The sequence below is a fragment of the Sardina pilchardus genome, chromosome 13 (assembly GCF_963854185.1).
Source record: "Sardina pilchardus chromosome 13, fSarPil1.1, whole genome shotgun sequence".
NCBI lineage: Eukaryota > Metazoa > Chordata > Actinopteri > Clupeiformes > Clupeidae > Sardina > Sardina pilchardus.
This window is the reverse complement of record NC_085006.1, coordinates 8,068,386-8,081,888: the sequence shown is the minus strand read 5'-3', so window position 1 is coordinate 8,081,888 and position 13,503 is coordinate 8,068,386. Positions and strand designations below refer to the sequence as shown.

The following is a 13,503-nucleotide window of genomic DNA, read 5'->3' as shown; positions in this document are numbered from 1 at the left end:
GGGGGGGGGGGCTAAGAGAAGAGGAGAGGGAGCCGTACACCGCCAACTTTACTTCTCAATTACCACCACTGCTATGTGGACGCGGCCAGAGAGAGAAGAGAGAGAGGATAGAGAGAGAGAGAGAGAGAGAGAGAGAGAGAGAGAGAGAGAGAGAGAGAGAGAGAGAGAGAGAAGAGAGAGAGAGAGAAGGGGGGGGGGGTCATGCGCATGCGAAAGGTGGCCAGACTGTACCAAATTCTATTTGGGCCCAGTGACAGTGTATTTGTGTATGGGGGTGACAAATGATATAGCTCACACTGTGTTTTTCTCACAAATACACACATGCACACACTCTCTCTCACAAACACATTCACTGGTTTACCCTTCCCCCCCCTCCCCCACAGCAGAAGTGTGTAATGTGACTGTGTGTGTGTGTGTGTGTGTGTGTGTGTCTATCTGTGTGTGTCTCTACTGTATCTCTGTGTGTGTGTGTGTGTGTGTGTGTGTGTGTGTGTGTATGCGTGTGTGTGCGGTGACTGTGGCGGCGGGGCCTACTCACGATGAGCATGGTGACCAGCAGGTTCTTGTTGGCCACCTGCGCGTGGGAGAAGATGAGGTTGAGCACCTTGGCCAGGTCGCCCTTGTTCTCCTCCCGCAGCGTGAACACGCACTTGTCGTAGTGGCCTGGGGGACGGGGCACAATTAAACACGTCAGCGTGGGGCACCTGCACCCAGCACGGCAGGGGCCGCCACAGGTCGCACACACAGGGCCGTGTGTGTGTGTGTGCGTGTGTGTGTGTGTGTGTGTGTGTGTGTGTGCGCGTGTGTGTGGTGGGGGGCACTGGCTGAAAACACCTTGGCCAGAGCTGTGAGTGGCAGACGGCTGGTGGGGTGTGAGTGTGTGTGTGTGTGTGTGTGTGTGTGTGTGTGTGTGTGTGTGTGTGTGTGGAGGGGGCAGATGATTAAGAAGTTAGTCTGAGCGATGTGCAAAACAAAGCGTGGCTGTGACCTCAATTTACATTCAGACGCCACAGCAGCACCCAGCCACTGCAGTGAAGACAAGAGCAAGAGTGAGAGAGAGAGAGAGAGAGAGAAAGAGCGAGAAAGAAAGAGAAAGAGAGAGAGAGAGATAGAGAGAGAGAGAGAGATAGGGAGCAAAAAGGCGACAGTGAGAGTGAAGGAAAGAGTGTGTGAGAAAGAGAGAAGAGGAAGAGAGATAAGGAGAGAGAGAGAGAGAGAGAGAGAGAGAGAGACAGTAGCAAAACACAAGCGACCGTGACTCGGCGCATCCCTGTCACCCTATGTTCTACACTAGCCTTGGGAGCTCAGACAGGTGATGTGATGTGGCCGACAGACAGACAGACTCTTTTCAGCTGTCTTCACGCGCCACCATTTTGAAATGCACAGTTCAATGAGTGTAGTCCGGAGGGGAGGGGGGGGGACTACACCAAATTATATAGCCTGCCTTTTAAAAATAGTTGTTCCCCTCAACAAATAAAAGAGCACTTTGACGAAGGGATGTCAGCCGGCTATACGTCAGCACCACTTCCAATTGCGGGACTGCAGTTATTGTTGTTTGTGGTGGCGGCGGAGACGGAATTACCTCGATTATGTGCAAAAAAGTCAATTAAATTAACTGTGAAAGGCTATTTATTTTAACCTGAGGATACATTTTTTTCTGCCTCTCTCTCCCTCTCTCTTGGAAATCAGAGTGAAAAACAGAACGGCACAAATATTGGCAGGAGAACAAAGAAAGGGCAGATCAGGAAGGAGACAGCTGCATCACACTGCCATCATGTGGTCAAACACTAGAACTGCAGTTTGGCACAACTACAGGAGAAGATTAGAGATCACTTTCTCAATGCCCCCATCTCCCAAATACAGTGTGCTATGCATTATATCTCACCAGGACTAATGTCTGTAGAAAAGCACTCACCACTCTGAAACTTGACTTCCACACTCAGGTACTGTCTTAGAAGGTCCATGACCACAGCTTTCATGTGCCCACGGATCCCACTGCGATATCTGAACACACACACACACACACACACTTTATTTGGTTACATACTTCTAGTACACACTGTGACATTTTTGGAATCGTATTTATTTCATCACTTACTTTTATTTACCCCAAAAAACTAACACATCCCATGAAGTCAGGCAACATCGCAAAGTGCATGGCCACAATATGCACTTTATTACAGTGTATGTCTGTACAATACATTACAAGTCACAATAGCATCGAATGCTGCCGGTGTGTGAACCGTTTTCGACGTGTGGGAAATAGGTGTGTGTGCATGTGTGCAGTGTGTGTGTGAGGGTGTGAAAGGCATTCTCACTCACTTCTGCACCAGCTGTACGATGCTCTGAGTGTTCATGAAGAAGACCTCGCGCTCGGACTTCCTGTTCAGAGTGGCAGCGTGGCTGTCGAGAATATTGGCGATCTGCCCGAGGAGGTGATACACGTAAACATGTAAATAAATAAACAAACAAACACATAGATAAATAAATAAACAGCCGTCAGAGTGGCAGGAGGGGGGTAAACACGCAATTTCGCTTAGTCAACACCATCAAATCTCTAGCCTGGTGGAGAGATGAGATTGTGTGTGTGTGTGTGTGTGTGTGTGTGTAGGGCTTGTTAGCGGGCGCACCTGCTGGCTGGGGAATTGGCAGAGGACGGAGGTGATGTTGCTGGCGTACTGGGCCATCTCCCTGCGTATGGCCTTCTCCACGGCGGGGGGCACGCGGCCCGACACGCTGGTCATGATGTCCTGCAGCTCCAGCAGCGGGAGGGAGGGGTCGCGCAGCATCCGCATCAGACGCTCCACCCACTCACGCAGCTACGCGCACATGCACGCGCACACACACACACACACACATGCGCACGCACATACACACATACAAACACATAACACATACATACATTTAATTCACACGACATACACATATCACCCATACATACACATAAGACATGTATATACATTTCATTCACAAGACACACACACAAACATATAAACACCCACACAAGCAAATAAGTCAACACCTTCAAATACACATAGATGAGAGACTACACAATAGATTGTTGCTCCAAATATTCAATACCAACCTTCCAAAGCTCTGCTAAAAAACACATAACTCTTCAGAACAGATCACTTTGTGACCCGTCTGTATGTGTGTGTGTGTGTGTGTGTGTGTGTGTGTGTGTGTGTGTGTGTGTGTGTACACACTCACCCTCATGCTGAAGAAAGGCTCGGGCAGGCAGAAGCCGTTCATGATGTGTGAGAGGTGGTCTAGCGTGTGGTGGAAGACCCGGTGCAGCTTCTCCCCCTGCAGGGCTGCAGACTGGATCTGAGGGAGACCCCCCGTGAACAGCTCCGCCTAAGACACACACACACACACACACACACACACACACACAAGGGCATGAGAGATACAGCCTACAGATACACACCAGACCAGGGCCACAAGGGTGAGAAATACAGCCCACACACACACACACACACACACACAAACACAAACACACACATACTGCAACAAATACACACAAACACACACACACAGATGGCCACACATATAAATACTGTAGATGCATAATGCCAGCTTGTACCCGTTGCACCCGGCTGGGGTCGTCCAGTTGCAGTCGGGCGATGATACAGCCCGGCTCCAGCACGGCGCCAGTCCGCTTGACGTAGTAGATGTTGCCGGGGTCAGTAGTGTTCAGAGACATGACCATCTTCATCACCTGGGACCACAACACACACATTATCAGTAGTGTTCAGAGACATGACCATCTTCATCACCTGGGACCACAACACACACATTATCAGTAGTGTTCAGAGACATGACCATCTTCATCACCTGAGACCATATTTACACACACATTATCAGTAGTGTTCAGAGACATGACCATCTTCACACACACATTATCACTAGTGTTCAGAGACATGACCATCTTCACACACACATTATCAGTAGTGTTGAGAGACATGACCATCTTCACACACACATTATCAGTAGTGTTCAGAGACATGACCATCTTCACACACACATTGGCCGCATTGGCCGGGTTTCCCAAAATTGTTAAGAAGCTCTTAAGTGCTAAGAACTTCTTAGGAGCGTTGTAAGAATGTTCTAAGAACGCTCCTAAGAAGTTCTTAGGACTTAAGAGCTTCTTAACGATTTTGGGAAACCCGGCCATTATCAGTAGTGTTGAGAGACATGACCATCTTCACACACACATTATCACTAGTGTTCAGAGACATGACCATCTTCACACATACATTATCAGTAGTGTTGAGAGACATGACCATCTTCACACACACATTATCACTAGTGTTCAGAGACATGACCATCTTCACACATACATTATCAGTAGTGTTGAGAGACATGACCATCTTCACACACACATTGGCCGTGTTTCCCAAAATCGTTAAGAAGCTCTTAAGTCCTAAGAACTTCTTAGGAGCGTTCTTAGAACATTCTTACAACGCTCCTAAGAAGTTCTTAGCACTTAAGAGCTTCTTAACAATTTTGGGAAACCCGGCCATTATCAGTAGTGTTCAGAGACATGACCATCTTCACACACACATTATCAGTAGTGTTGAGAGACATGACCATCTTCACACACACATTATCACTAGTGTTCAGAGACATGACCATCTTCACACATACATTATCAGTAGTGTTGAGAGACATGACCATCTTCACACATACATTGGCCGGGTTTCCCAAACACGGTAAGAAGCTCTTAAGTGCTAAGAACTTCTTAGGAGCGTTGTAAGAATGTTCTAAGAACGCTCCTAAGAAGTTCTTAGCACTTAAGAGCTTCTTAACAATTCTGGGAAACCCGGCCATTATCAGTAGTGTTGAGAGACATGACCACCTGGGGCAATATTTACACACACATTATTAAGTGACTGGAAATGAGAACAATGTGTCCAGACAAACATGTCCACACAACTACTATGTAAACAAACATACACACAACACAGTCACAAAGAGAGGCAATACAACACAGGGACTCAAGGACCTTAAGCCACACACAGACACACACACACAACACACACACACACACACACACACACACACAAAACACACACACACACCTTGCATACTCAAGACACAACAAACACACAGTAAAACACACCTGCACACACTGACCCATAGCCCCCCCAGTACCCTCACCTCTATCTCAGCGTAGCACTGTCCAGTGTTGAGGTGGCCTCCATCCTCCACCATGTACTTGATGAGTTTCCCAGCGGAGGGCGAGCGCAGCAGCGTGGGGTCATTCTCCTTCTCGAACACACAGGTCTTGTTGTCGATGGTGATGCGGTACCTGCGGAGACAGGGGAGTGGGACCCACAGCGGGGCCCGGCTGCTCAAAGCCTTGTGTCGCTCAGCTCGTCAGGCATACGGCATATGAGGCGCTAGGTGTGTGCGCTCACTCTGATTTCAGGTCAGTCCGGAAAACACCAAACACACACACAAACGCACACACACACACACACTCAAACACACTCACATTTCTGTAATCCTGTTAAGCGCTTGGGCCAGCGTGAATCAAAGGGATGCTATATCAGCTGGAGTCTATCAAACATATCAAACATTCCAAGTAGAATGTGTGCCTCTTTCCAAAAAAATCTGTTTACCTATTTTTGGACAGTCAAAAAAATGTTTTGGGAAAAAAAAAAAAAAAAAGACGACTATGATTTTCTTGCTGTTTTTAATTTGTGGTTGCTGTGGTACTGTACCTGTACCTGTACCTGTACCTGTACCTGTCCACTTCCTCCTTCATGTGTGTGTGTGTGTGTGTGTGTGTGTGTGTGTGTTAGCCAAGTACTGTTCTGTATCAGCAATTATAGGTAGTCTGCATGTTTGGAGAAGGCGATGCCACCTCTATCCTTAACATACATAGCCTATTTATTTATTTATTCATTCGTGCGTGCGCGCGTGTGCGTGTGTGCGCGTGCATGCGTGCGTGCGTGCGTGCGTGCGTGCGTGCGTGCGTGCGTGCGTGCGCCCTGACTGACCTGTCCACCTCCTCCTTCATGTAGGTGGTGTAGCTGGAGCCGTCGTAGGAGAGCAGCAGGCCCCCGTCGCTGAGGCGGTGCACGTCCACCTCGGAGCAGGAGCCGTTCATGAGCACCACGTAGGAGCTGGAGGACTGCCGCGTCACCGTCAGCACGTACTTCCAGCCCTCGTAGATCAGCTCCACCGCCACCGTGTTCAGCAGCGTGTGCGCCGGCAGCACCTGACCCCTGAGATGGACAGAGAGGGAGGAACACGCATGCACACACACACACACACACACACACACACACATGTACGCACACACACAAGGATGCACGCACACACACACACACGGATTCACATGTGCATGTGCACATGCACACACTCATGCACACACACACACACACACATAAGGATGTACACATGTGTACATGCACACACGCACACACACAAACAATGACAAACACACACACAAAAGCAAAAATAGAAACGGTCAGCCTTAGAAAATATATATGCATATAGGCACTCACACAAACACTCATTATGAACCTCTCTGGAACTGACTGGCAATTACATTAAAACATACATATATACATAATGAACTGTGGCTATGCATCAGAAACAATAACAGGCCAAAGCACATTTCCATATGGCAAAGTGTTGGGCATTACTGGCCGATTGCCTGTCCCTTCATTCCCCTGCTAACAAGGTGGTTCAAGAGGGCTATTCAGGAAATACATGCAAATAAAGCCAAATGTTCCCAGACAGCCACATTCACCAACGTTAATGCAGAACCCTTATCTGAGAAACAATCTTGCTGGTTGGCAAACAGGGGGATGAAATAATCATTCAGTTTAAATGAGGGACAGTGTTGGTTAAATCAGGCCCATCGCACCTCTCCAGTGAGTGATGGAAGGCCGAGACGCTGTTCTTCAGGCTGGAGTCAGCCACGTGGAGCGCCCCGCTCACCACGCCCAACATGGTGTCAGGACGCTCAGCCTGCGCACACACACACACACACACAGACACACACAGACACACACACACACACACACACACACACACACACACACACACACACACACACACACACACACACACACACACACACACACACACACACACACACACACGCACACACACACACGTGCACACACACACACACACACACACACACACACACACACAGGGTTAGGAGTTATACTTTATGGCTACAGCATGACATGGCATTAAGTACTTTGAACTATTGGATGTGTATGATAAACTTGGTTATATAAGCGTAGTTTGATTAGGCCGGGTACATGACGCGCACACACACACACACACACACACACTCTTAATATTGATTCAATCGATGAATTCTATTGTGTGTTCACCTGCATCTTCTCAGAGATGAGCCTGTCCAGCCAGCCCGTGTCTATTCGATTGCCCTGGAAGCTCTCAGTCTCCAGTAGTTTGATGAGGTATTCCACAGTAGTTCGGAAGTCTCCACGGATAGACAGCTCCTTCAGAGCCACCACCATGTTCCTGACAAGGACATACAACAGCCAAGATAAGTCTGTGACTAACAATCAAGAGGGTCTTGAACATGGATAGCACTAAGAGGAATAGAAGTAACCATGTTAGACGTTAAGGGCATGCTATGCATATTAACCGTATCTGATATTTGAATGTGTGACACTGGGATCACTGGGATACAAGGATGATGGAAAGTGAATTGGGAAAGTAGTAAAACTATTGTAAATGTGCATGGTGCCATATCAGTCTATAAATTAATCAATTAAAAGGTAATACTACTGTGAAGGTGCAAATCTGTTTGAAGTGAATATTTGTATCTCATATTTTCTTACGTCCCATGATTATGTGTATTTATGTAACAACTGAGTACGGATGTTAGTATTTGAATAGTCAGGTTGCAAATGATTATCCAAATCAAATGGACAGCAGTGGTAGATTTTGTTCTGTAGCACTTACGAGATGGCCTCTTCTCGATTCTCTCCCCAAGAGAAGCAGTGGCCGAACTGCGAGTCAGCAAACTCGTGCAGCCCCCCAGTAGCCGCCACACTGAAGTAGCCCCACACATTCTTACTGCTGCGGAAGTTCAGCTCCTGGACCGTCCCTGAGCTGGGCTTGAACCCCTTTCAACAGACACACAGAAAAAAGCCATTGAAGCACCTCCAAGACACTATGAAAGACAGGATCTTGAGGAAGAGGTGCATCCTGGGATACTGGAGGTCATCCCACTCACCTCGTCCGGGTTCTCGCTGGTGATGCGCGTGGCGATGACGTGGCCGCGGGGACAGGGCAGCGAGGACAAGCCGTCAAAGTCGACGGGCGAGTCGCCCCAAGGCTGCGCCCCGTACATCATCCGGATGTCCTTGATCCGATTCAGGGGGATGCCCATGGCAATCTGCTCATCGCCGAGAACAAACAACGAGGTCAGTGTGATCAATGTCCTCTCTCAAAGTAGCCTTCTAGATTACAATGACATTTGCAGGCTGGCGCAGGGCCTGTTGACAGAGGTGGGAGATCACAGAGGCAGAACAGCGGCATAGCTGTCGCGGAAACAGCATTCAGGCATTTGGAAATGAGGTTTACTTTCCCCTCCAGCATGTTAATGTTGTTAATCCTGGGATTACGGGAACACTTTCAAGGTGCAATTACATCACTGAGTACGGGAAAGGATCAGCGGCATAATAATAGATTTAGCATGGCTCTTCAGTATAATCCTGTCATATTCATTATCAGACCAGGTGGTCCCAATGCTATGCCATCTAATTAAAAAAGGCATGATGCATCGGGGCTATGAGACAATAACAAATAAGGATTCTTCAAGGACTGACTATGGACGAAGTCACACGGCGCGGTCACATGGCCCCGACGTGTCACACTGTTTCCCGTCCTGTCACCCGTGCCTTCCAGCCTTTGGGTTACCGTGACAACCGACCTGCCCGGCGGGATGCCGTGGACATTGCTTCTCAGGGGAAACAGTGGTACCAGATGCTCGTTTAGACCGCCCTTCCTCCACATTACCCCTGCGCGCTAAAAACATTTGCCTCCCGCAAGCACCAGAGAGAAGGGGGGGTAAGCACTTGCCTGAAGCTGGCAAGCGGGCAAGTTGACATCGGCGACCATCTCGGTGCAGGGGTGCTCCACCTGCAGTCGGGGGTTGAGCTCCAGGAAGTGAAAGCTGCCGTCTTGGCCGTAGAGGTACTCCACTGTGCCTGCACTTACGTAGCCCACCATCTTGGCCAATGTCACAGCACACTGACAGACAAAACAGATTACCACAGTATTCCAACAAACATTCAGAAAATAAAAGAGAAGCTCTATTGTAAATTCAACAGACTGAGGGCCTCCAAGAACTACATATGAAATTGTTTGCTTTGTTAACTTTTTTCATTGCGAAAATTCAAAAGATTTTACAATGTCTTCACTGTGAAGATCCAGACTGAGATTCTGACAGATGGATGAGTAGAGCAGGCACATACAGTACCTTCTCCATTTGTTCAAACACATCTGAGGTGGCGATGGTGGCCGGAGCCTCCTCTATGATCTTCTGGTGCCGCCGTTGCACAGAGCAGTCGCGGCCGAAGAGCGAGATGGCGTTGCCATACTGATCTGCCAAAAGCTGCACCTCCAGATGGCGCGACTGTTTGGCCAACTGCATGACAAAGATGGGCGAACCAGGGACCTCGGACTGGACCTAAGTGTGAGACAAGGAAAACATGGACACACGGACAGCCAACTCTTTTGGCAAATGCCACAGCTCAAACACATAATTGAGCTGCAACACATATGATTTACCAATCATCTGTACTTGATTTCTTTTTTTTTATATACAGTTCATACGGTGCAGGTGCCCCAGCCATCCGTGCCACAGCTGGGGCCTGTACTTGATCTCTAATGTAATATATCAGCAACAAAAGTGTTCTGACCCATTTTTCAAAGTAATACACACATGGTAAAAGTCAGGGTTGGGTGTAATCCACACTATAATACAACCACTACAAGACTCCACTTCAGATGTGATTTACTCAGCCATGAGGACAGTCCATACCTGTCTGAAGAGGTTGGGGAACTCCTCGGCACCGTTGACCTTGCGGATACCCTTGCCTCCACCCCCTTCGGAGGCCTTGATCATAACAGGGTAGCCCACTTGCTCCGCAGCCTGAGGGAGTCAAGAAACAGGAATGACAAACTGTTGTGTCCAGGTGTTCTGTTATGCCAGATTGATTCGTAAAAACAAAGACACACACAAACAACGTGTCTGGTTATATTGTAAGTACAGTAACTGTTCTAATTTTACCTCCAAGCCTTCTTCCACGTCCCGGACACATGCCTGCTCATAGAGATCAGACGGCACAGTGATGACCTTGTTCTTCTGGTCGTTCTCCGACCACTCAACGGTCAAACCTATGATTAGAATGGGGGGGGGGGGGGGGGTAGGATAGACAGTAAGAATGTGCTAAACCAGAATACCAAATCACAGCAAGTGTGTCTACACGCTTTTTGGAGGTGTAGTCAAACCTGTTCCACTCCATGGGAGAGTCGGGATGCCAGCAGTCTGTGCCACTATGGATGAAGCAATCTTATCTCCCAGTGCCCACATGGCCTGACTGGGAGGACCTGAATGAGAGCAGGAAGTGCCATTGAACATTTAGAAAGGATCCCCCATAACTTCTACTGGAAAACAAGCTGTCGGGCGCAGACACGAGAGCGCTATGTGCATATCTCACCCATGAAGGCGATGTCACTCTTGCTGAGCAGCTCCGGGAGTTTTGGATTCTCTGAAGCGTGACCCCAGCCAGCCCACACAGCCTAGGGAATAACACACAGAGCACACGCTGTTCACTGAGGAGGACCAAACAAAACAGCAACACATTATGCATGTTTCTAGTGGCTTCAGTCTACTAGACTTTTACCTGGACTGGTATACGCCTTGCTATGTCCAAAATGAGCTCCACATTGGCATAATTATTATTATTGGCCCCTCCAGGCACAGGTACATAGTGGTCAGCCATCCTGATATATTCTGCAGACAAGCACAGAAATATGTCTGACAGTGAGAACACATACATAGAAAACCATAAACTGCTGAAACGTTGGCCTGTCTTCTGTATTGACAAGTAACATACAACCTGACAAAGTCAATTAAAACTTTTACGACCAACTTTCTCAAACAAAATCTCATTAAAAAAAAGAAAAGGATTGGAATGTTGATCAGAACTGACTGGGGTAACCATATATTGATCCCTACACTAGTTTGAACAAAGAGACATCCATGGTGAGGCGACACTATCTGCAAGACATGATAACTTCTTTCACCCTCTCAATGTCCTCACCAGCGTTAGCCTTCAGATCCTCCGGGGTAACCATGACAACAAATCGGATGGCGCGCTCATTCCGGAACATTTCATAGGACCATCGACGGATCGAACGCATGCACTTGACGGCCGCAATTCCATTGTTGGCAATGAGCACCTGAAATTGCCAAGTGAGCAGAAATCAATACCAAGGTTTAGCATCCGATTATCTAACCACATCAGCTGCCAACAAACTGCAGACAAAGTTGAAAGAGTGAAAAAAGAACCATAAGGCCCTGAATGCTAAAGTGACCTCAACCCTCAGGTGCCCACATGGTACTATTCGCTCTCTCTCTCACTCTGTCTCTCTTGCCCTGGCCTTGCCTTTTCAATGACTTTGTTGCCTCCAAAGCGTGTGACAAACTCGGCGGGAGAGGCCACGGTGAAGTCTCTTTGCAGGTCCATGCGCTGGCGGTCTCTGCCCAGCTTGACCAGATGCAGACCTGTCATGCCTTGCCTAGGGAGAGCAAGCACAAACCCATTTAGCAGACACACACACACACACACACACACACACACACACACACACACACACACACACACACACACACACACACACACACACACACACACACACACACACACACACACACACACAGAGTGAGAGAAAGTAATAGCCATTCTGTTTAGGGGTCATCAGCACCAGTCAAAAGTTGAATGTTAGTATGGGTGTAAGTAGCAATACATAGACTGACCAAACTGAACATGGAGAAACAGACACATTACAAATTCTGGAATCAATCCAATCACAATTTAAATCCATGTGTTTTTTTTTTTAGAGCAGTCAAAAAAGTTTGATATGTTACACTCTTTAATTTACCATTCTAAGGAGTCAGGATCAGGATCAGGAAATGGATTTGCCTCTTGAGTCTCCATTTCAACATTAACATTTCTCAAGCACGTCTGAGAGAAACTCACTATACCGAAACCCTCCCTTCGCAAGGCTGTCTTCAAACCCCTCCTTCTCCGGGCTCAAGAGCCAGTGAGCAGGCTGAGATTTGAGGAGGAGGAGGGTTCCCCGACATCTCTAAGAGGGGTGGAACCCAAATCACTTCTCCTGTTTGGCCAGATGCCTTGACTATCACGAGAAGCCACGCACTGCATTGCATTGCAGCACAAAGACAGGGCAGGTAAGCTGGTAAGCAAGTAAGACCAGATCGCCAGGTCCATGCGGATGATGACGTGAGACTGCAAAAGGCAGGAACTTGCTTCATGTCTTCTGCTTTTAAACCCGTACTTTCTGACTCGTTGTGAGTGAGTGGGACACCATGTGTGAGTGTATCTCTCTATTCAGGTCATGAGGCCAACAGGACCTGGATCACCACATTTTAACTACTTGCATCAGCTATAAATGCAAAACCCCAATGTTTTCTTCAGAGAAATATATTGCAGTTCTTCCTCTTCTGCAGATAATGGGTGGTGATAATGTTTCGTAACAGATAAGCCAACCATGAAAAGTACAGATTCAAGGATGCTGTGAATACATAAATAGGCCTACACTATTTATAAATAAAAGTACATTAGGAAAAAACATAGGCAAAACTATAGGGTGCTCAAGCGACTTCAAACCACTCATAATAATTAAAGAAGAAGAAAATACATACAGACACACACATACCTTGAGTTAGGTAATGGCCATTCAGTGGTATCAAAGCCAAGTTCAGACAAACTGGAAAAGCTGTCGGAGCTGTTTGAGGAGGATGGTGTCGATGACAAGGACCTTTCTCTCATGTCCATCTGCAGGGCTGCTGGGCCTACACTCTCATCCTGACGCACTTCCCCTGGAAGGTCACTGTGAGGATCCAGCTCACGGTCAACAGATGACCCCTCTCCGCTCACTTGCTCTGTCATTGCTGGAGAGGTCTGAACAAGGCAGACACTAGGAAAGAAGGTTATTGAGTTACTCACAGATCTGACGGCAGCGACACTTGGTAAAAATGGTGGTGGAGTCAATTCATATTCTCTTCAGAGCAAAGCTGGCAGGAGAAAAGACTATATCTCCCTAGTTTTCCTTGATGTAATGTTTAAGAATTGCACCATAATTGTTTCACAAACCAGCTGACCATGACCCTGTCTGGAACTGGCAGCACTTGTGTGCCAGATTTTGTGTGTTAAAGTGCAGAGGCATGCATGAACTAGAAACACTGGT

The 13,503-nt window shown here is 47.7% G+C and overlaps 1 protein-coding gene across 1 annotated transcript in view; it reads right to left on the bottom strand.

Moving 5' to 3' along the window:
• Positions 1–13,233, bottom strand: part of LOC134099054 (acetyl-CoA carboxylase-like) — a 72,815-nt gene extending 59,582 nt beyond the window's left edge. Inside the window, exons 1-22 of the mRNA XM_062551744.1 lie at positions 12,973–13,233; positions 11,679–11,811; positions 11,334–11,472; positions 10,914–11,023; positions 10,728–10,809; positions 10,519–10,617; positions 10,298–10,404; positions 10,049–10,159; positions 9,485–9,694; positions 9,085–9,255; positions 8,237–8,398; positions 7,963–8,126; positions 7,365–7,515; positions 6,884–6,987; positions 6,009–6,236; positions 5,164–5,314; positions 3,587–3,721; positions 3,211–3,357; positions 2,631–2,819; positions 2,323–2,423; positions 1,916–2,004; positions 539–663 (exon numbers count right to left, since the gene is read on the bottom strand). Coding sequence (XP_062407728.1) covers positions 539–663; positions 1,916–2,004; positions 2,323–2,423; positions 2,631–2,819; positions 3,211–3,357; positions 3,587–3,721; positions 5,164–5,314; positions 6,009–6,236; positions 6,884–6,987; positions 7,365–7,515; positions 7,963–8,126; positions 8,237–8,398; positions 9,085–9,255; positions 9,485–9,694; positions 10,049–10,159; positions 10,298–10,404; positions 10,519–10,617; positions 10,728–10,809; positions 10,914–11,023; positions 11,334–11,472; positions 11,679–11,811; positions 12,973–13,205 — 3,141 coding nt within the window. The 5' untranslated portion in view covers positions 13,206–13,233. The remainder of the gene's footprint in view (positions 1–538; positions 664–1,915; positions 2,005–2,322; positions 2,424–2,630; positions 2,820–3,210; positions 3,358–3,586; positions 3,722–5,163; positions 5,315–6,008; positions 6,237–6,883; positions 6,988–7,364; positions 7,516–7,962; positions 8,127–8,236; positions 8,399–9,084; positions 9,256–9,484; positions 9,695–10,048; positions 10,160–10,297; positions 10,405–10,518; positions 10,618–10,727; positions 10,810–10,913; positions 11,024–11,333; positions 11,473–11,678; positions 11,812–12,972) is intronic.
• Positions 13,234–13,503: the final 270 nt, after the last annotated feature.